The 19841-nt window shown below is 59.9% G+C and overlaps 1 protein-coding gene across 7 annotated transcripts in view; it reads left to right on the forward strand.

Moving 5' to 3' along the window:
* The first annotated feature begins 166 nt into the window (after window positions 1-166).
* EVC (EvC ciliary complex subunit 1) overlaps window positions 167-19841 on the forward strand; it is a 46305-nt gene continuing 26630 nt past the window's right edge. For 5 of the 7 annotated variants that reach the window (XM_079781023.1, XM_079781025.1, XM_079781026.1 and 2 more), the window contains exons 1-6: window positions 6396-7723; window positions 9657-9889; window positions 11410-11494; window positions 11981-12079; window positions 12931-13068; window positions 15937-16095. In XM_079781023.1, coding sequence (XP_079637149.1) covers window positions 6530-7723; window positions 9657-9889; window positions 11410-11494; window positions 11981-12079; window positions 12931-13068; window positions 15937-16095 — 1908 coding nt within the window. In that variant the 5' untranslated portion in view covers window positions 6396-6529. Of the gene's footprint in view, window positions 571-2991; window positions 3115-6395; window positions 7724-9656; window positions 9890-11409; window positions 11495-11980; window positions 12080-12930; window positions 13069-15936; window positions 16096-16512; window positions 18764-19841 lie in introns of those variants that run through there. The other 2 variants (XM_079781024.1, XM_079781028.1) reach the window with 2 other exon arrangements.

Consider the following 19841-nt stretch of genomic DNA (forward strand, 5'->3'; position numbering starts at 1 on the left):
TCCTCCGCTGATGGGCACCCCTCTCCGCTGAAGTCGGGAGGCCCAGGGTAAACCCAGAACCTCCCCAAAGTTCTCCCGCTGCAAAACAGCTCCCTCCGGGCATGCTCAGTACAAAGGCCGGGCTGGGGCGGGGGCGGCTCAAAGTTTTGGGCGGAAGATCCAGGCTCCTCCCTCCGGCTCAGGCAGCGCCGGGACCCGGGAAAGGAGACCAGGGAGGGAGACTACACAGGCCGGAGAGGCGGGAGAGCGCGCTGAGCCCCTGGCCCGCCCCGGCTCCGGGCCCCGGGCTCCGAGTCCGGCGTCGCCGACCTGGCGGTGACGGTGCACCGGACGGCGGGCCGGAGCGGTGCCTGCCGGCCGGCGGGATGCGGCCGGGCCGCGGCCTGAGCGCCCCCGATGGCCCGCGGCGGGGCGGACTGCGGGAGCGACGCGCGGCTGCTGCTGGGCCGGGACGCGGTGCAGCCGGTGCCCGCGCTGCTGGCCCCCGCCGTGCTGCTGGGCGCCGCGCTCGGCCTCGGCCTCGGCCTCTGGCTGGGCTGCCGCGCCGCGCGCCCGCGGCCCCGACACCAGGTAGGTCGGCCGAGCCGGCAGCCGGGGTGCGGGGCGCACGGGGCGCGCGGGGCGCGGGCTTCCTAGGCCCCTGGGTTGCGGGCCTGGGCTCTGCGCCCATTGGAGCGCGATCGCGGGCTTCGCGCGCAACCGGTCCTCGCTCCGGGCTCCCTTAGGGTCCGGAGGATGCCGGGGGCGGTGCCTGCCCTGGGATGTAAACAACCGCTCAAGCCCTCCCGCCTCGGCCTCCGCACCTGCAGCACCAGGGGCTTGGACGGAGCTGGCAGGGGCCCCGCTCAGCCTGGAGTCTGGAGGGCAGGGGATCCCATCCCTGGATGTCCCTTCTGCTTCCTTGCTCTGTGCGTTACTAGTCAGCCCCCCCTGAGTCCCCGCTGCCGCCTGAGGCTGCACTCACGCTTGCATTCATGCACCCCAACAGGAAAAGTTCCGGGGCACCGCTCTACTGCCAGCCCTGGCCGGTCTTAGAGCCGCCTCAGTGAGCCGGACAGACCCTGCCCTGGGCTGGGAGGGTCACAGCCACCAGGAGACAGAGGACAGTAACATCGGAGTCTGACAGCCTCCGGGGCTCTGGGAGGGGAAGCAGGACCATCAAACTGAGTGCTGACTGCTCTTTCTTGTCCTCGGAATGTTCCAGCTTACACCACCCTGTTCTTTTGTGAATGTAACCTTTTCTCTCTCTCTGAGCAGCTTATCATGGCTTAAGTTTTCTTCTTCCTCTTGTTTGCCTTTACTGTAAGTCTGTAACCCAGTGGCTGTGACTCTTGGCCTCCTGGTCATTTCTAACTGGGGAGCAAAATACTGATGCTCCCCTGTGGGGTGGGTGAGACTCTCCTGGAGTAGTGCTGTAGGGTGGTCCGACTGGGGCCGCCCCTGCACCACCCCTGTACTGGGCCGCGATGACTGCTAAGCAAACGCCCCTACATCTCTGGCTTCATCCTGTGCCCCCCTCCTCTCCCCTCCCCACCGCACCCGCACCCGCTTCCCTGGACATGCTGAGCATGCTCCTGCCTCAGGGCCTTTGCACTGGCTCTGCCCGGCCTTGTCCCTAGAATACCGGAATGGCTTGCTGTCTCACTTCCATCAAGTGTCTTCTCGAATGCCATCTTGTCCAAGAAGACGTCTCTCCCATCGCTCTCCATTCCCCCCCTCCATTCCTTTTCTCCATAGCACTTGTCACCTCTGACATACTATTTATTTACTTATTATTTATTGACATCTCTCTTCTGTCGCTAGAATGGGAGCTCCAGGAAGCCAGGGGCTTTGTTTTGTCCATGTCTCTGTTCCCAGCGACTGGATGGAAGAAGGCTTGACACCTGCCAGCATTAGATGTTCCATGGTAGTAGCTGACGAACTCACTGACAAACGGCTCAAAGATGGTATCCATGAGCAGACAGAGGTCCCAGAGGGACTCGGCCAGTGTCTCTGGCATACCAGGATTTAAAATACATCGATGCTTATGTTCCCTGCAAACACAGAATTCACAAACACTGAGCAGGGCCCCGAGCGGGTGTGCAGGGCGAGGCTCCTGTGAGGTGCTAGTCATCGCGCTCTCGTAACTGATCAATACGCAGCCTTGTTTTACGTGTGCTCCTGTGTGAAGACACGTTACTCAGTAGGTGTTGTTGATGACATTGAACGCCTGGTCAACCGCTGTAAGTCAGGCCTGAGCGAAATTCTCTCATTTTCTCCCCGAAGCGCGCCGCAGCCTTCTGGTGCTCCGGACCTAGGCCACACTGCAGCCTGCACTTAGCGGTCATTTAAACAACAGAATGGCTACAAAAAAGCACAAAGAGGCTCTAGATAGAACATTGTTTGCAGTCTGAGCTGAGCCAGAGGCGGTTCATTCTCAGTAGGAAAAGGCACTCAAACTTTTCCCCGCTCGCACGCCCAGGCAGGACGCAGCAGCACCCAGGTGTCGGCTTTGGGGTTACAGATAAAGTTTAGCGAGCTCTCGAATTTGCAGATGCAGAATCTGCAAAGCGTGGTGGCCACCTGCCGTTCACAATAAAGCCACTCTGAATTTAAGGTGATCTAACACATTTTCTGAGAAGTCACCCCGGGACGTCAGTGGGAATCACGGGAAAGGAATATTTAGGCGCCGTTTCTCGAGTTGAGCTGCTGAGCGTTCAGGAGCTCCAGGTTACGGCCGCCGCCCTGGAGAACAGTGGGATGCGCTTTGACCCAGTGTTGCCTCCAGGGCCTGAGGACATCCTGAGAGGGGTTTCGGGCTTCTCAGGGTGCCACTGGGGCAGCCTGGCAGGATGTAGCTGCCCCCAAGTGGGAGTGAGAGGGGGCAGTGCACACGGGGCCAGCTGGCAGCCCGGAGCTGAGCAGGCGTGACTGCTGGGCTTGGGGACCTGATGGCACCGTCCCGGGGACCCTGGGCTGCAGACTCCAACCTGTCCCCACCTTTGGTTTTAGGTAGACGACGCCCAGAGTCTGCTCAAGAACCTGGAGTCTAGGGCCCAGACCCCGTCCGAGGCTGGCTCCCCGCCCAGGAGGAGGAAGAGAGGCACGCGGGCCTCAAAGGACGAGGCTCTGGACGTAAGTGGGGCGTGTGGTGTGTGTGCCCAGGTGCACGTGGGCGTCCTCTGTCCCCCCGGCCCGCACAGGGGCCTCCAGACGAGCCTCTGACAGAAAGGGCCAGCGGGCTTCCGTTTGAGGCATCATTTACACCCAGGAACAGGCAAGGCGTTCAGCTTCCAGTTTGATGAGTGACAGCTGTGTACACCCTTGACCACGGTACCCCAGTCAGGGACGTTGCACCCCTGGAAAGCTCTCCAACGCCCTGCGCCCCTTTCTGGTCTATCTCCACCCCCCCCCTACCCAGTCCCTTCCCGAGGCAACCGCCTTTGAGATGCAGCCACGTCCTCGCACCTGTTAGTCCTTCGTCCTGCGATCACGTGGCCCGGCGTGGCGTTGGCGGTGTCCGCCATTCCGAATAAGGCCTCTGTGAATGTGTGTGTATAGGTTCGTTTGCTTTCATTTGGCTTTATTTCTTTTAAGTAAAAACGAAGTAAACACTAGGAGGTGGAGTCCTGGGCCTTGGATGGAGATATTCAAAGATGGATTCTCCCTGTACCCCTTCCTGGCCCCCCACTCAGTCCAGCCCAAGCCTCCCGGGGCGCATCACTTTCTGGGTGGGATCCAGGATCCCGGAACCCAGTCCCAGCTCTGCCACCTGTGCGCTGTGTGATGTGGGGCAAGAAACATAACCTCTCTGGGCCTTCGGATTCTCGGCTTTACGATGACCGTGATCCACCGGCTCCTCAGTCCCGTGAGTCGACTGGGATCATTCCTGCCGCGCAATAAGGGCCGGAGCAGCGTGTGCAGGGAGCCACGGCCTTCCCCCTCCAGGAGGCACACGCATGTTTTCTCCCTGGGAGCTGTTTAGAAGTGCCCAGGCCACGCCCTTGCCGAGCTAATAATTGCCAGAGTTGAGTTAAACATCTGCCCGCTCCGGGGACTGGCTGGCGCGGATGCCTCTGCCCCTGCAGACAGCGCCTCAGAGACGGGGCAGGGGACTGACTGACGGGGCGTGTCCCACTGTGACCCCCGTGTCCTCTGAGGCACAGAGAACCGAGGCACGCGTGCCTCCCGTCACTCCTGGTCTGAGCTCTGGAGAAATAGCTCACGTCAGCCAAAAACACACGGTCCCCCTGGGCTCCGGGGCGCGGCTCCGGCCCGGCTCGCTCCTCTGCGTCCTGCCCGGGCGGGGGGTGAGATGCCTCTCCGTCCCTTCAGTCCTGCTCTCGCTAATTCCCTGAACAATGGCAGTGCTTTGGCGGAAGAAGGTTTACATTGGAATTTCGCTGCCTCCAGGTTCCTGAATCGCCGCGTGGCTGCAGCTGGGGGGTGGTCAGAGCTAGGGGGAGCTCTGAACCGGGGAGCCCTGAGAACCCCACACAGCCCGGCCCTGCAGGCCGCGGGCGCCTGCGTCCTGCCCCAGGCCGTGCTGAGGTCTCCCCTCCGTCCGCTGACAGGCACCACGACTGGCCCTGGGCCTGCCCCCGAGGGGATGGTGCACCCCAGGGGACAGGCGGGAAGAGCCACAGCAGTCTCAGGTCTCCCGCGTGCCTGGGTGACGCCATCAGCTGGCACTGCGCTCTCCTGCACCGGCCCGGGCGCCCCACCCGCAGGTCCTGCTCCCAGGGGTGTCGGGTGGTCCAGCCTCTCCATCCTCTTCTTCTCAGAACCATGGGTTGTTTTTATTGACTTCAGCGAGGAAGGGAGAGGGAGAGAGAGAGAAACATCAATGATGAGAGAGAAGCATGGATCGGCTGCCTCCTGCACGCCCCACACTGGGGATCGAGCCCGCAACCCCGGCCTGTGTCCTGATCAGGAGTCACATCCTGACCTCCTGGTTCCTAGGTCGACGCTCAACCACTGAGCCACGCCGGCCGGGCCGTGCTTTTCTCAGGAACTGCAGTGTTTGCGTTGTGCCTCCCTGTTGCAGATGAACCCCGGCAGGCAGGGCCGGGCCTTCCTCTCACTGTCCACCCCTTCTGTCCTGTCCTCTCACTCGATGTGAGGAGGTGCACGTGGCCGCGCCCTCGCTGCTTTCCCGTGGAATTCTCAGCAGGTGTGTCTCCTCTCGAACATCGGCCAGGCCTGTGACGTCACCCGGCCGCGTTCCGCCGGGCCGCCCCTGCTTCCCAGCCTCGGCTGCCTTGAACTTCTGAACCATTTGCGAGTAAGACCTCCGCATTCATGTTGTACTGAGCCCCGCACATGATGTCACCGGTTCTGAAGACAGACGTTTCATCTGACTGCCGTTCTTCGCTTTTGTCCTAAAAAAGCAGAGAGCGAGACTGGATGCTGGGGCTGGGGGCTGGGGGACGGGCCTCCCCTGGGGTCAGAGGGCAGCCAGGAGGGTTGGCAGCTGGGCAGTGACGGGAGCTGCATGTTTAAAAGGTCATCTGATTGCCCAGGAGGATGAAATGGAGGGTGTCGCCCTCTCAGCCTTGGTTGGCCCCTCTGGAGCCAGGGATCTGAGTTCAAATCCCAGTTCTGGCATGCATTAGCTGTGCAGCCCTGGGCACATGGCTTACCCTCTCTGTGCTCATCTCTCCTGTGTGAGAAATGGAGACGGTAACCTCTGTCGCCAGACCCTTGGGAGCTTAAGGAGGAGGCCCATGGGGGAGGTTTCCCATTCTTGTCACCTAAGCCTATTTCTGCGAGTCATAAGGAACGAATAGAAATGACGAGAACCGGCCTCTGCCCCTCCCTGCCCCGCTCAGTAGGGCAGCATGGGGAACCCTCTCAGGAGACATAGGGGCCTGGTGCTGCCCGGGCAGGTGCTGTTTCAACCTTCCACGTTGTGAGGAAGCGGAACATCTGTATGTTTCGCTCACGGTCACGGAGCGCGTTCTGCAGATTCAGCTGGAAAGCAGTGAGGTGGGCGTGGGCGCGGTCCCCCCACCAGCCTCTTCGAGCTTGGGTGGCCATGGCTCGAGGTCGGGGCGCCAGGCTCCTGCCTTACCTGCCTGCTCCCCTCCGTCCACGCGCTGGTGGTTTCCAAAATGTTCATTCGCACCGACTCTGCCACGTGCAGGGGGCGTGCTGGCAGGGGGGAGGTGAGAGACGCGGGGTGGAGAGCGGCGGGATGGAGAGCGGCGGGAAGAGCCGTCCCCGCTGCGGTCAGGAAGGCTTCCCGGGGTGGCTCCTGAGCAGGGCCTCGCGGGCTCCGCACCACCGCTTCCAGCTGCCGCGGTCTCGCTTCTGTCCTGCGCGGCCACTCGCTGGGTGCTTCGCCTGCGCGGTCCTTGGTCACTGGGAGGGAGGGTCTAACCCCAAGTCTTGCGTGAATACTGCCGCGTGTAAGTGTTTATGCCAGTGGCACAGCTAACATTATTCTGTCGGACTTTTCCACTAAAATGTGGTGCAGTTTTAGGAACACTCTTGTTCATTGTCATAGTATTTAAATCCTGCTTTCTTCCAAGGTGAAGACTAGGAATAAATGCACGTGCTATTTAATATCTGTCTGCCCATTCATCACCTGTCAGTACATCCATCCCGCCCCCATCCAGCCATCCACCATCCTCCCACTTGTCAATCCATCTATTCATATCTATCCATCCATCCATCTGTCCATGTACCCACCCACCCATTTGTCCATCCGTCTGTCTATCCATCATCCATCCATTCATTTACCTGCCCATCTATCTTTCCAGCTGTCTGTAAGTTCCTCTATCTACCCATCTGTCCATTAATTCACTCATTCATCCATCTGTCCACCCACTTATTCACCTGCCCATCCATCTACCCATGTATCTGTACATTCATCTATATACTCATCTATCCATGTATTTGTCCATCCATCCATCCACTCACCTGCCCATCCATCTATCCATCCACCCATCCATCCTTCCATCTATCCATCCACTCACCTGCCCATCCATCCATCTATCCATCCACCCATCCATCCTTCCATCTATCCATCCACTCACCTGCCCATCCATCCATCCATCCATCCATCCATCCATCCATCCATCCATCCATCTATCCATCCACTCTCCTGCCCATCTATCTATCCATCCACCCATCTACCCATCCATCCATCCATCCATCCATCCATCCATCCATCCATCCATCCAGTCACCTGCCCATCCATCCATCCATCCATCCATCCATCCATCCACTCACCTGCCCATCCACTCACCTGCCCATCCATCTATCCATCCATCCATCCACTCACCTGCCCATCCATCCATCCATCCATCCATCCATCCATCCACCCACTTACCTGCCCATCCATCTATCCATCCACCCATCTACCCATCCATCCATCCATACATCCACTCACCTGCCTATCCACTTATCCATCTGTGTGTTCATCTGTCCATCCATCCATCTACCTGTTGTCTGTCCACTTGTCCATCCACCTATTCCGCCATCCATCATCCATCACCCATCCCTCTGCCGTGGGAGTGCTTACTTAGGCCTGTGTGTGCCTGTGCGGTCCCTTTCCCAGGCCACTGTGACAAGTGCGGTGTGGCACTTTGGAAACTCTTGGCGGTTTACCCTTCGTCTCCCGGAAGCTCCCCATGGCGTGTGTTCTTCTTCCCAGGAGCGCGAGCCGTCCTTCAACAGCAACATCACAGCATTCGCCCTGAAGGCGAAAGTCGTCTATCCCATCAACCAGAAGTTCCGGGTGAGAGGCCTGCGCTCCGTCTTGGGACCCAGTTACTCAGTAGTGCCCTGGAGATTGGGGTGGAGAAGTGGGGTTCGATGTGCAGTTCAGGTTCTATTGAGGGTTTGTGGCAGCCATTGTAATAGGGATAAGCGTGAGGCTTTGTCACGGAGCAACACATAGGGGTTTGATGCAGTGTGGTCAGGGCCAGGGGTGCCTCGGTGTATCAAGGTGAGGAATCACCATGGTGTGTTGTACCCCAGGGACACCAGGGACAGCACAATAGGACAGCACCCACCCTGCTCGCGTAACACTAAAACAGATACAGATACTGACACAGCTACCAGCATCTCGTCCCCAGACCCCGAGGCTCACGCCAGCAGCCGACACTCCTGAACACTTACGGTGGGGCCGGCGCTGTGCTAGGCGTTGGCCATGCATCCGGCATTCCAGCCTTACGTGCTCCTGTGAGACAAATAACACTGTCGTCTCCACTTCACACAGAGGAAACCGAGGCCCTGAGGGGCTCACGGCCGCCCGAGGTCACTGCAGAAAGTGGCAGGGCCAGTCACCCCCCACCGGGCTGCAGGCCTTACACCGAAGGCAGGGGTTCATACCTGCAGCCGGGAGCTTCGCAGAGAGCAGGCACCCCATGGCCGCAGGAGCCCTCAGCCGGTGCGGTGCTCTGTGGGAAAAAGTTTCCTGATCAAGAAAGTTGAGGGAAATGCTGGCGGGAAAGAGCACAGGTTCTGGAGTGACCCCGACTCAGTCTGAACACCCCCCCCCCCCGGCCCCTCGCTGTGTACTGCAGGCCATTTCCTGACTTCTGGGGCCTCAGTTTCTTTATCTGTGAAATGGGAGTAATGGGCCCTCCTGCCTCAAGCAGTGGTTCTGAGGGTTAAACCGGACAGTAGACATAAGGCCGAGGCCGTGTGTGACAGCTAAGCACGCAGTACCCGCTCTGTGTCCTCCGTCAGCACTTGCCTTGGAGCAGCTGGAGCCTGTGGAAGGCTCTGAGAATTCCCGCAGCGCAGAAATTAGCCCACCCTGGTTCGCGCAGACTTTCTCAGATAGATTCTCCAGGGAACACACACTGGGAACCACTTCCTTCCTTAGTTCTCTGGGGGGCGGGGCGGGGGGGGGGGGGAGAGACACTCCCAGAGCAGGGGCATTTCTTCAGCATCACACCCACTGCCGGGCCGCCTCCCCAGTGGCCCCTGGGCATGGCTCGAGGTCAGGGGAGCATGGTCCTCAGCCTGGAGGCTGCCCCCGTCTGGGAGGGACGCAGTGTGGTGTCAGGCTGCACAGAGAGATGGGCCTGTGGAAGCTGGTGTGGGCTGGGCTTCGGAGAAGGTAGGCTCTGGGCTCTGTGTCTGGGGGACGGCTGCTTCCGGACAGCAAACGGGGGGGGGGGGGGGGGGGGGTATCAGCTGTGGGAGTAGCGGCAGTGTGGGGGAGGCAGGGAGGTCAGAGCCCTGCTCAGGCTGCACCAGGCTGCGCCCTCTTGAGGTCATGGCCGGAACTGCATTTCTTTAAGCCAACCCCAGGGCAATGGCATGCCGCCTGGAAGGCCTGGGGAGAGGAGGTGGCGCCACGTCAGTGCAGGTGAAGAGCTAGGTGGTCAGCGCGTTAGTGGACAGAGCTGGCCCCGGGTCTGAGACAGCTGCGAGGCAGGTGGGCCAGGGCAGGTGGGCTGCTGTGGAGACGGGCAGCCATGTGCCAGGTGCAGGGGTCATCGGGGCAGAGGCAGTCTCAGAGCTAAGTGGGGGGTGGGGGGGAGCCTGGGGCAGAGCCCTGGCCTCTTGGGGACAAGAGAGCTGTGACACGGGTCCACTCCCGCCCCTGCCCCGCCTGCCCGCCCCGGGAGCCGCCGTCCTGTGTCGCGGGTGGAATTACCGAGTCAGACCCCTGATGGTCGCGTGCACTGAGTCCCCTTTCTCTTCTGCCGCCCCAGCCTCTGGCCGACGGCTCCTCCAACCCGTCTCTGCACGAAAACCTGAAGCAGGTGGTTTTGCCCAACCAGCCGGCGGAGGCGTCGCCTTGCAGCAGCCTGGGCAGCCTGAGCCAGGCCGACAAGGACGAGTGCAGCTCCTCGTCCAGCATCCACTCGGCCGCCAGCGACGACCGGTTCCTCGGCCGCACCTTCCTCCGCGTCCACAGCTTCCCCGAGGCCCTGACCTGCGAGAGGTGAGGAGGGCGGGTGGAGGGCGCAGGCCCATGAGGCATGTCGTTGTCAGAGGAGGAAACGGAGAACGGAGGCCCAGAGAGGTTAAGCAACTCAGCCAGGGACACACAGCCGCCCCGTGTCAGAGTGGGACCTGTCTCCCTCTGTCACTTGCCATGTGGCATCGACCTCATAAGGGTTATGGGGTCAGGCTCCAGCCTCGGAGAGACCTCAGGGGACCCTCGATGCGTCAGCGGCGTGCCCTAGGCATGGCATCGCAGCTAGCGCTGAGTAGGCGCCTTCCGGGTGCTGGGCCGAGTGCCGAGCAGTTTGCAAGGAGTACTTACTGCATGAGCACGAGGGTCAGGTCCGTCCTGTCCCCTGCCCTGTCTCTTTCGCCAGCGGGCGGGAGCCTGGGACAGGTGCAGTGATGGGCACCTATTAGTCAGCCAATGAACTGATTCCTCCTACCAAGCTTATCAGGTAGGGACTAGCTTGGTCCCCGTTTTATGAAGGAAATGTGCCCCGACCAGGAACCGAACCACGACCTCCCGGTTCATAGGTAGGTGCTCAACCACTGAGCCACACCTGCCGATCAATGATTCTCTCTCATCGTTGATGTTTCTACCTCTCTCCCTCTCCCTTCCTCTCTGAAATCAATAAAAACATGTAAATGAAAAATAAATAAAGTGAGTCTCAGAGAGGCTGAGTGACCTGCCCAGGGCCACACAGCAGAGGGTGATGGAACCAGATTTGCCCCCACCCCCTTACCTCCAAAGCCCACGCTCAGAATCTTCAAACTATCCAGCCCGGAGCAGGGCTCAGCTCGTGGTCAGTGCTCGAAACTCAGTCGGGGGGCAAAAGGGGTGTGGGCCGGTCCTCGGGCCTGTCTGCTCGAAGTTCGGTGAGCTCGAGGGGCCCTGGCCACGGCCCCGCTGCGGCATGAGTGGGCTCAGAGCCGGAGCTGGGTGAGGACCCCGCGGTGGCCCACGCGGGAGGGACTTGCTGGACCGGAGCCTCTTTCCTCGCTGGGAAAGGCTGTTTCTGAGCCTGGGACTTGGGGGACGTCCAGCCGTCCAGGGTCAGTCGTGTGAAAGGCATTTGCCTGTGAGGGAGAAAAGGTGGGAGCCTTCACCTCGCCCTGCCTCCTCCTGCCCCGTGACCCTGACCAACACGGATTTCTCTGGCCCTCGGTTTCCTGCGTCACCGTCCTCGTCTGTCAGGTGGGCACAGGCTGTCTACCTGAGCTCAGGAAGGTGCACGCGATCCCGGCCTGCCCGTGACCGCAGCACGTGTCGGGGTCACTCTCCCACCTGCCGTTGCCTCCGCTTTTGTCCTGGACGTCCGGGCCGCAGTCCCCTCTGGTCACGAGCTCCTGTAACTCCTTCTCGTAAACCGTGTGGCTGTTGGGAATCGCCGCGCGCTGCAGATGTAAAATCTGGAGCCAGGACCCGCGTGGCTTGTACTGAGCAGGGATGCCCTGTCTGTCACCTCCCTCCCCCCCTTAAACACTCAAAGGTCTCTCTCTCTCGTGACATTGCAGCGCCGACCTTGACCTGTGCATCTATAACCTCCACCTGAAAGATCTGCTCCAGCTGGACGCCGCGCTGAGGCAGGACCGGCACTTGGTAGGTGGAGAGGCGGGCGGGACCCCTCAGGGCTCAGGAGCCGCCACCCAGGCTCTGTGCGCCAGGACCCCCGGGAGGTGGGTGTGGGGAGGGAGAGCGAAGAGAGCCCAAGATGGGGAGGCAGCGCTGGCCTGCGGGTGGGCACCGGCTTCCCTTTTCCCAGAGAGGAAGGGGGAGGGAGACAGAGAAAAAGAGAGACAGAGAGGGGAAGAGAGAGAGAAAAAGACAGAGACACAGAGGAGAGACAGAGAGAGGGACAGAGAGAGAAAAGAGAGAGAGAGAGAGAGACACACACACAGAGGGACAGAGACAGAGACACAGAGGGAGAGACAGAGAGAGGGACAGAGTGAGAAAAGAGAAGCAGAGAGAGACAGAGACACAGAGAGGGAGAGACAGAGAGGAGCAGGAGGAGGGGGAAGGAGAGGAGGGAGGGAGATACTGTTGTTTAAACCATTATTTCTGTTATGTTCCCTTCTTTGGCAATAGATGTTTATTCAGATTTTTAAAATGTGCCTCCTTGACCTCCTTCCGAGAAAGAAGCCTGATGACGAATTCTACCAGAAGATTCTTTCAAAACAAGAAAACGTAAGTCTTCAATCTATCTGCATTTCCAGGTAACTGGACAATAGCTTACTACAATACTAGAGGCCCGGTGCACAGATTTGTGCACCGATGGGGTCCCTCAGCCTGGCCTGCAGGGATCGGGCTGAAACCAGCTCTCCGACATCCCCTGAGGGGTCCTGGATTACGAAAGGGAGGTTCTCGGGTGACACACCCCAGAATCGGGCTCCCTCCTCTCTGTTCTGGGTGCATCACCCGAGAACCACTGCAGCTCTGCAGCTCCTACATTGAGCGTCTGCCCCCTGGTGGTCAGTGAGCATCATAGCTACTGGCTTATTGGATGGTCGCTCAGGCTTTTATATATATATAGATACACTTTTAACATAATACAGAGATACAGACAGGAGTACAGATGTAAAAATCACAGTGTGGACTAACATGGGAAAAATATCGGAGGCAGAGAAGTGAGTGGAATGTCGGTCATGTTCTCTGTCCAGAACAAGGGAGTCACTGTGGATGTGACTTCCTGTTCAGGCTCAGGGCGTTTTTAAATATATGATTTCCCAGGGCTGCAGAAGGATGGAAAATACTGTTGCATTGCTTTCTACGCCTGGTCTACTTTTTGTGGGGGGATGAGGACTATAGAAGAAAATAATCCATCGTTCTCGAGGCTCTGTGTTTAAGGAGAAAAACAGGTTTCTATCATCAGACCTTAAATAGGACAACACCCATAGCATCGAATTATGGTTAAGACATATTACCCGGGGGGAAGAAATAAATATTCCATGAGAATGTGAAAAACAGAAGCATTTCTTTCTCCAGAATTTAAGACACATTCAACGTGCTCTTTATTTCCTTTCTCTTGCCTTTTGCAGGATTTGGAGGAATTAGAAAAGGGACTTCGGGTCAGGCTGTCAGACACGGAGACGCTGGGCGCCGGCGACTCCCAGTACATCACACTGGCAGACGTGGAGAAGAAGGAGAGGGAATACGCTGAGCAGCTGATAGAGAACGTACGTGGTGGACTTTTTCCTGCGTAAAGGCCGTGGTTTCGGGACAGTCCCGCTGGGGAGAGTGAGAGTGGATGTGCCTAGAACCGTGTTTAATACCGGGATTCCCTGCTGGGTCGGCCTGGCGGCAGGGATCCGCCTCCGCATTGAGTGATGGAGAAGGTGTCATTAGGGCCAGGATTTTCAGAGGGAGGCATTTCATTGTTGTAACCAGGCCCCCTGGCTGACGCTTCAGGTCGACCTTGGTCTCATTCAGAGCAGAGGCCGCTCTGACCCTGTGGGTGCAGCGGGTGCTGCCGCCAGCCCCTCACCCCCCGGGCATCTCTCCTAAAAGCAGGTCTTAAGGTCCAGAGAGGAGGGCTTCCTTCAGATATTTCTCCTTTTTTGCTTTTTTTGTTCAGGCGTTATGTCTTAAGCACACATTTCCTTGGCGCCCAGGTGCGGTGCTGGCGACAGGGATTCCCATGAACTTAGACCTGGCCCTGCCCGAGAGATGTCAGGCCAGCGGGGGGCGGGGATGTTGGGGGGCGGGGGGCGATGACAGGTGAGCAGATGAGGACTTTCTGGGTTCAGGTGTGACCGATGGGGACGCAGGAGCGCTGAGGCTCAGGGGAGAGGAACCGTCTTACCCCCAGTTAGGAAAGGTTTTGGGGAAGAAAGGGCCTGGAGAGGCTGCCTGGGGGAGGTGTGGTGCGGCCCACGGGCGGCAGAGAAGGCAACAGGGAGCGCGAGGAGCAGGCAGAGGGAGCTGATGCAGAGCCTGGACCGAGAGCCCTGCTCTCACCCAGGAGGGGGAGTCGCGGAGGGTTGCCGCAGAGGGTGGCTGGGTCCCCTTCTGGTTTAGAAGGGCGGCACAGGCTGCTGTGGAGGCCAGTGTGAGCTACGGGGCTGGTGCAGTGGGACTTGATGAAGGTGTTCGCAGCGGGTGGAGGGGTAAGGAGAAGTGGGAGCCGATAGGATGGGGTATAATAAGGTTGGGGGGCGGGGAGAGGGTGCAGAGAACTGTCTACAGGAATAAGGACCCAGATTGAGAACAGGCTGGGAGGGAGATGGTGGGGCGGAGTCTGCACCAGGCCCAGGGGGGAGGACGGAGAGGGAGCATGTTCTCAAAGGCGGCGCGCAGGAGGGTCTCACCCTGGAGGAGTCCGGCAGGAACGTGGCGTCCGGGCTGCGTGGCTCCGGAGAGTTCTCGCAGTCCTCGGAAGGTTCTGTGAAGTTCTGGTGACCCACAGAGGATTTGCCCCGGGCCCAGGACCGTGGGGAGGACGGCAGAGAAGCGCCTGGATCCTGCCCACAGCGAGGAGCAAGGGTGAAGGAGAATCACGACAAGAAGGCGGAGGGGGACCTGGAGGGACCAGGAGGAGGTCGTGTCACGGATGCCCAGGAAGTCGGAGGTTTATCAGAAGGACGGGCGGAGCGTCCTGGCTCCCGGGGTGGAGAGGAAGCCGCGGGCTGGTGGACATGCGCTCTGTCCCAGGCAGGAATTCGTGGACGAGCGTCCACGTCCCTGACGGCGGGCGGAGAGGTCGTCTGATGGGCGAGGGGACAGCAGGGGTGAGCCTGCAGGTGCGGGCGGGGTCCGGTGGGATGAGCTGCTGACGGGGCAGCTGAGGGTGTGCCAAGCTGCCCGGAGGACCGAGATGGGCACCAAGCTCTGAAGAGGCGCCAGTGCCTCCGGGTGATGTTCTGTCCTGGCTGAGCCCGGCCCAGGGGACGGCCGGCAGGGTTCAGCGAGCCTCAGGTTGTCATCTCTCTCCACCTTCAGCCATAGCAGCAAGGTCAGCGTGAGCTTCTGGTGCCACTGAGCCCTGAGCCGTGACCCCTGACCCCTCCCATGCCTGCCCAGCAAGAAGTGTCCATCTCAGCGTCAGAGACATGGGGGGGAGAGCAGGGGGGCGCCAAGTAGAAGCCCCAGCTGGAGCTGCAGGACCCGACTCAGCTCCGCTGCCTCTGCCTCGCGTTGGCTCCGGGGCCCGGGACCGGGGTCCATCTACCTGCGCCGGGTCCTCATCCTCGTCCGCTCCATCTGTACTTTGTCTGGAAGCAGATGGCGTGCCACACGTGACCTGCACGCCGTAAAGCAAAAGACGTCGCTGAGACTCGGGGATCGCTGTCCTCGGTTCTCAGGCCGCAGGGACAGCCGCGAAGCCCGGCGTTCGCAGCCACGCGGCGTCCCAGCGCCTGACGGGGTGGGGCAGGAAAGAGAGGGTCCAGGAGATCGTTCCCACGCTCAGCATCGTCTCTGCCGCGTTCTCTTTGGTACTTTGGGGGCAAGAACTAACGTTTAAATGGCCGTTGGTGCTTTTATTTCCAGGACACGTCCAATCCCTTTTAAAGCTCTGCAAGCGCCCCGGAGGGCACTGGAATTCACGCCCCCCTCCCGCCGGCAGGACTCGGCCTGCTGGGTCCCTCCGTGTTTAGGCGGGGCGGTCCCGGGTCCACAGCTATTGCTGTTCCCTCCGTGGAACAGGAGGAACCTCTAGGGCAGTGATGGCGAACCTCTGACACGCGTGTCAGTGCCATTTCTGATGACACGCGGCTGCTGAGGCGGCCGCATGCCGAGGATGAAACATTTATGTTATTTAAACTATAAACATCGCGAAATAATGTTTTTTCCTCAAAGGGACACACTACCCGAGTTATGCTCAGTTTTTTGGCGAAGTTTGACACACCAAGTTCAAAAGATTGCCCATCACTGCTCTAGGGTGTGATCGCTGCGAGATGGCCGTGCTCGGAGGTGTAGCCTGTTCGGAATCTCGTTCTGTGATAACCAGCGGGTTGCAGTTCCCGCGCCTGACCGTATGGGCCTGAACCGTACGGCGTTACAGCTTTCTTAACCAAGTGTCCTCCCCTCCCGCTCCTCGTTCCCAGATGGCCGCGTTCTGGAGGCAGGTGGAGAGCGTCCAGCACTGCCTGGTGGACCAGTTCAAGTGTCCCAGCGCCAGAGCGCGCCAGCTCGGGGTGGCGCTGACGGCCAGAATGAGCGCAGCCGAGGGGCTGCTGCGGGACTCGCAGGACCTGCAGGCGCTGGTAATGCGGGCGGGCGGGCGTGGCGGGAGGGGCCCGGAGGGGTTTGCACAGAGACGGAATCAGGAAGCTCTAGGGCTGTAGAGGTTGCCCAGTTAAACACCTTCTATCGTAGATGGGGGGAGAGAGCCCAGAGAAAAGCAATGAATTCGTCCTTCCATCATCCACTCAATCCTTCCATCCAGTTCTTCCTATTCATTCTTTCTTCCTTCCCTCCCTCCCTCCCTTTCTTCCTCCCTCCCTTCCTTCCTTCCTTCCTTCCTTCCTTCCTTCCTTCCTTCCATCTTTCTTTTTCTTCCTTCCTTCCACCCATCCATCCCATCCATCCATCCTTTTGTCCATCTACCCATCCATCCATCCTTCTTTCCATCCATCTATCCTTCCATCCCATCCATCTATCCATCTACCACCCCCATCCAGTCTTCCTATTCCATCCTTTCTTCCTTTCTTCCTTCCATCCCATCATTTCTTCCCTTCCTTCCTTCCCTCCATTCCACCCATCCATTCACCCATCCATCCATCATCCATCCTTCCATTCATCATCCATCCTTCCATCCTCCCTTCCTCCCTTCCTCCCTTTCCCCCTTCCTTCCTCCCTTCCCTCCATTCCACCCATCCATCATCCATCCTTCCATTCATCATCCATCCTTCCTTCTTTCCTTCCTTCTTTTCTTCCTTCCATCCCATCATTCCTTCCCTTCCTCCCTTCCCTCCATTCCACCCATCCATCCATCATCCATTCTTTCTTCTTTCCTTCCTTCTTTTTTTCCTTCCTCCTTCCCTCCTTCCCTCCCTCACATCCCTCCCTCCCTCCCTCCCTCCATCCCAGGCGTGGAGATGTCGGCCACCACAGAGCACTGTGTCTCCCCCCTGCCTCACACTGGCATGATCGGGAGCTTTAAAAGGCCCTAATGCTGGGTCCCAGATGAGTCCCCACCGAGAGCTTGAGGTAATCACCTGGGGTTAGAGCCCCGGTGACCCCGGTGACCCTGGCGAGCAGTCAGGGTTGACGCCTGCTGGTGGGATGGAGCTTTGGTTCGCTCTCCTGCCTCCCGAACCACCGAGGGAGCTTCCAAAGATGCCTGTGCCCGGGCCTCATGCCCAGGGCCCGCCTGATTGGTTGGAAGCAGAGGCCCTGGCTTTGCTGGTTTCAAACTCCCCAAACAGTTCTGCCGTGTAGCTGGGGATGCAAACCGCTGGGCCAGACCAAGCTGCAGATCGCAGCGTGTAGGCCCAGCCCCTGAAGCTGTGTCCCTGGGGCTGGTGACGTACCCTCTCTGAGTTCCAGGTGCTCTGTCTGTAAGAGCGGTCCTGGGACTTGTCAGACAGGCCCAGGGACGCGCCCGGTGTTCATCCTCAGAGGGGGGAGGTTTGGGGCTCACCCTGCTCTGCGCAAGGCCCAGGTCCCTACGCACCCGTCTCCCCTTGCTCTGCCTTGGGAACTCGAGGGCTACATTTCAGACCTGTGCACCTGCCCAGGTCCCACGCGGCTCAGACCCTCTAGCAGCCGCCCTGCCCCCAGCGCAGACTCAGCTCTCAGACCCGCGGCACAGGTGCTGAGGAGCCAGAGCGATTCCTGCCGCTTCTCCACAACCATCTGCCCCCGTGTGGCTGCAGACCAGCGGCTTCCGCGTCCCCTGAGAGCTGGTTAGAGACGCAGGTCCTCCCCGCACGCCCGAATCCACTGTGCACGTTAACAGACGCCCGGGGCCCACAGCCACTGGAGAACACTGTGTGCTTCAGTCCTGTACACAGTCCCCATGTGCGCCTGGGAGAGGCAGGAAGGAGCCGGCGGTGACGCACCTGGGCCCGCCCTGCCTCATGCGTGGCCGAGCCTGCGCCCCCAGCCTCCGGTGGGCCGTCCAAGCCCCTTTGAGCTGGATTTTAATTTGATCGGGTTGCTGATATGGATGCTTATCAAAGGAAAAAGACTTTCCTTTTCTCCTTTTTCTTTCTTTAATTATTATCCTGTCAGCAGGATACGGATGCAGAAACACAAAACAACAGTGTATCCTTAGCTGACGCTGGCCCAAGTATCAGCCAGAAACTTCCAAGTAGGAAGCAGGGGATGAATTATTCGGGTTCTCAGTCGGCGAGTCCTTCAGCCAATGTTTAATGAGCACCTACTGCGTGCCGCGTCATGTGACAGAAACCAATTTGCAGACTCGAGCCAGAAACCTGAGCACAGACCAGTCCTGCCACTTCCTAGCTGTGCGGCCTTGGGCAGTTCCTCAACCTCTCTGTGACTCAGTTTCACCATCTGTAAAATGGGATCGGAGTAGCACCTGCTCTGAGAGGGTTGGCGATCAGACAGGACGTCGATCAGAAGCTCATGTGGGAAGTGTGCCTGTGTCCGGCCACATGTCAGAGGGCAGAGTGGACAGGGCACCACAGTGCTGACTGGAAAGGGGGACAGTTAGCTCCCTGCACCCACGTGTCCCCCCGTGATGTATCTAGTATGTGCTGTTGATAAACTCTGGAATTCAGTTCTTGGGCTGGTGTCTGAGCATTTTGGCCTGGGCAGGTGGCCCTGGAACAAGGCACTGGCATCGGGGACTCTCAGAACACAGCCCTGGAAGAGGCCTTAAAGGTTGTGCTGTCCGTAGGAGCCTGGAGGGCCTCAGTGAGCTCAATCAGAGGTGGCTGTCCCGGTGTCCGCCCTGCCTGGGCCCGGGCAGAGCCTCCCAGGCCACAGGGCACCTGGCGCTTATCCTCCTGCGCCCTCTAGTGGCCATGGGCCCGCTGACTGCTGGCAGGTGTGTTTCAAAGCCACTGCCCCTCGGGCTAGTTATGTGTCCTTCCGGGATAAACCTCAGCGTCCTTGTCCAGAACTGGGGGATCATTATCCGTGCCCCGTGCACACGCTGTTAGAACCCACACCAGGGCAGCTCAGCCACAGTGAGGCCCGGCTGGGCCGGGGTTGTCTCATACGCCCCTGGCATCGGGGCTCTCCAGTCGGTTCCTTAAAGACAGGAGCCCATGGGTGTGGAGCACGGAGGGAGGATGGGGTGCGGAGGATCAGAGCCTGTTGGGTGAGCGGGGCCCGGCCAGGCCGCCGAGTGAGTACGAGGAGGCAGGGAAGCGGCCCAGGAGGAGGCCCGTGGGCAGAGGCCTGATGGAGCTCGGCCCGTGTTCTGGGTGGCCAGGAGCCGGCGGGTGTGTGGGGCCAGGCTGGGGACGAGGCCAGGCTGGTCCTGAAGGCCATGTGCTCCGTGCTCGGGAGTTTGGATGCGGTCTGGGGGCAGTGACGAGAGGGTTTGGGCCCGGGGACTCAGGAGCCACGTCTGCATCTCAGAAAGGCCCGCTGCCATGCGAGGGGACGGGGAGGCTGGGAGACCAGGCGGGAGACCAGGCGCGGTCCCAGCGCAGAAGTGACGGTGGGTCAGTGGGTCAGTGAGAAGGCAATAGGGAGGGGATCTGAACGGGGCGGGATTGCAGGCGGTGAAGGGGCCGGGCTAACGCGGACCTCCCAAGCCGGGTGGCGGGTGGCGCCATGGCGAGGTGGGGAAGGACGCAGCCCTGCAGCTCCCACATGTCCACGTGGCCAGCGCCGTGTGGCCGCTCCTCCGGCGTCCTCACTCTCCTTCCACAGCCCCAGTCATTGAGCACCTGCTCTCCGGGACAGAGGGCCCAGCAAGGCAGCCTGCAGGCCCGTCCCTGTAGGCCTCATTTCCTGTGTGGGGTGGGGGGGGGGGGTCTTCCCAGGAGTCCTGCCCTGAGTAACGACCATGCGGCAGGACGAGGTGGGC

The sequence above is a fragment of the Cnephaeus nilssonii genome (assembly GCF_951640355.1).
Source record: "Cnephaeus nilssonii genome assembly, chromosome: 1".
NCBI classification, from domain to species: Eukaryota; Metazoa; Chordata; class Mammalia; order Chiroptera; family Vespertilionidae; genus Cnephaeus; species Cnephaeus nilssonii.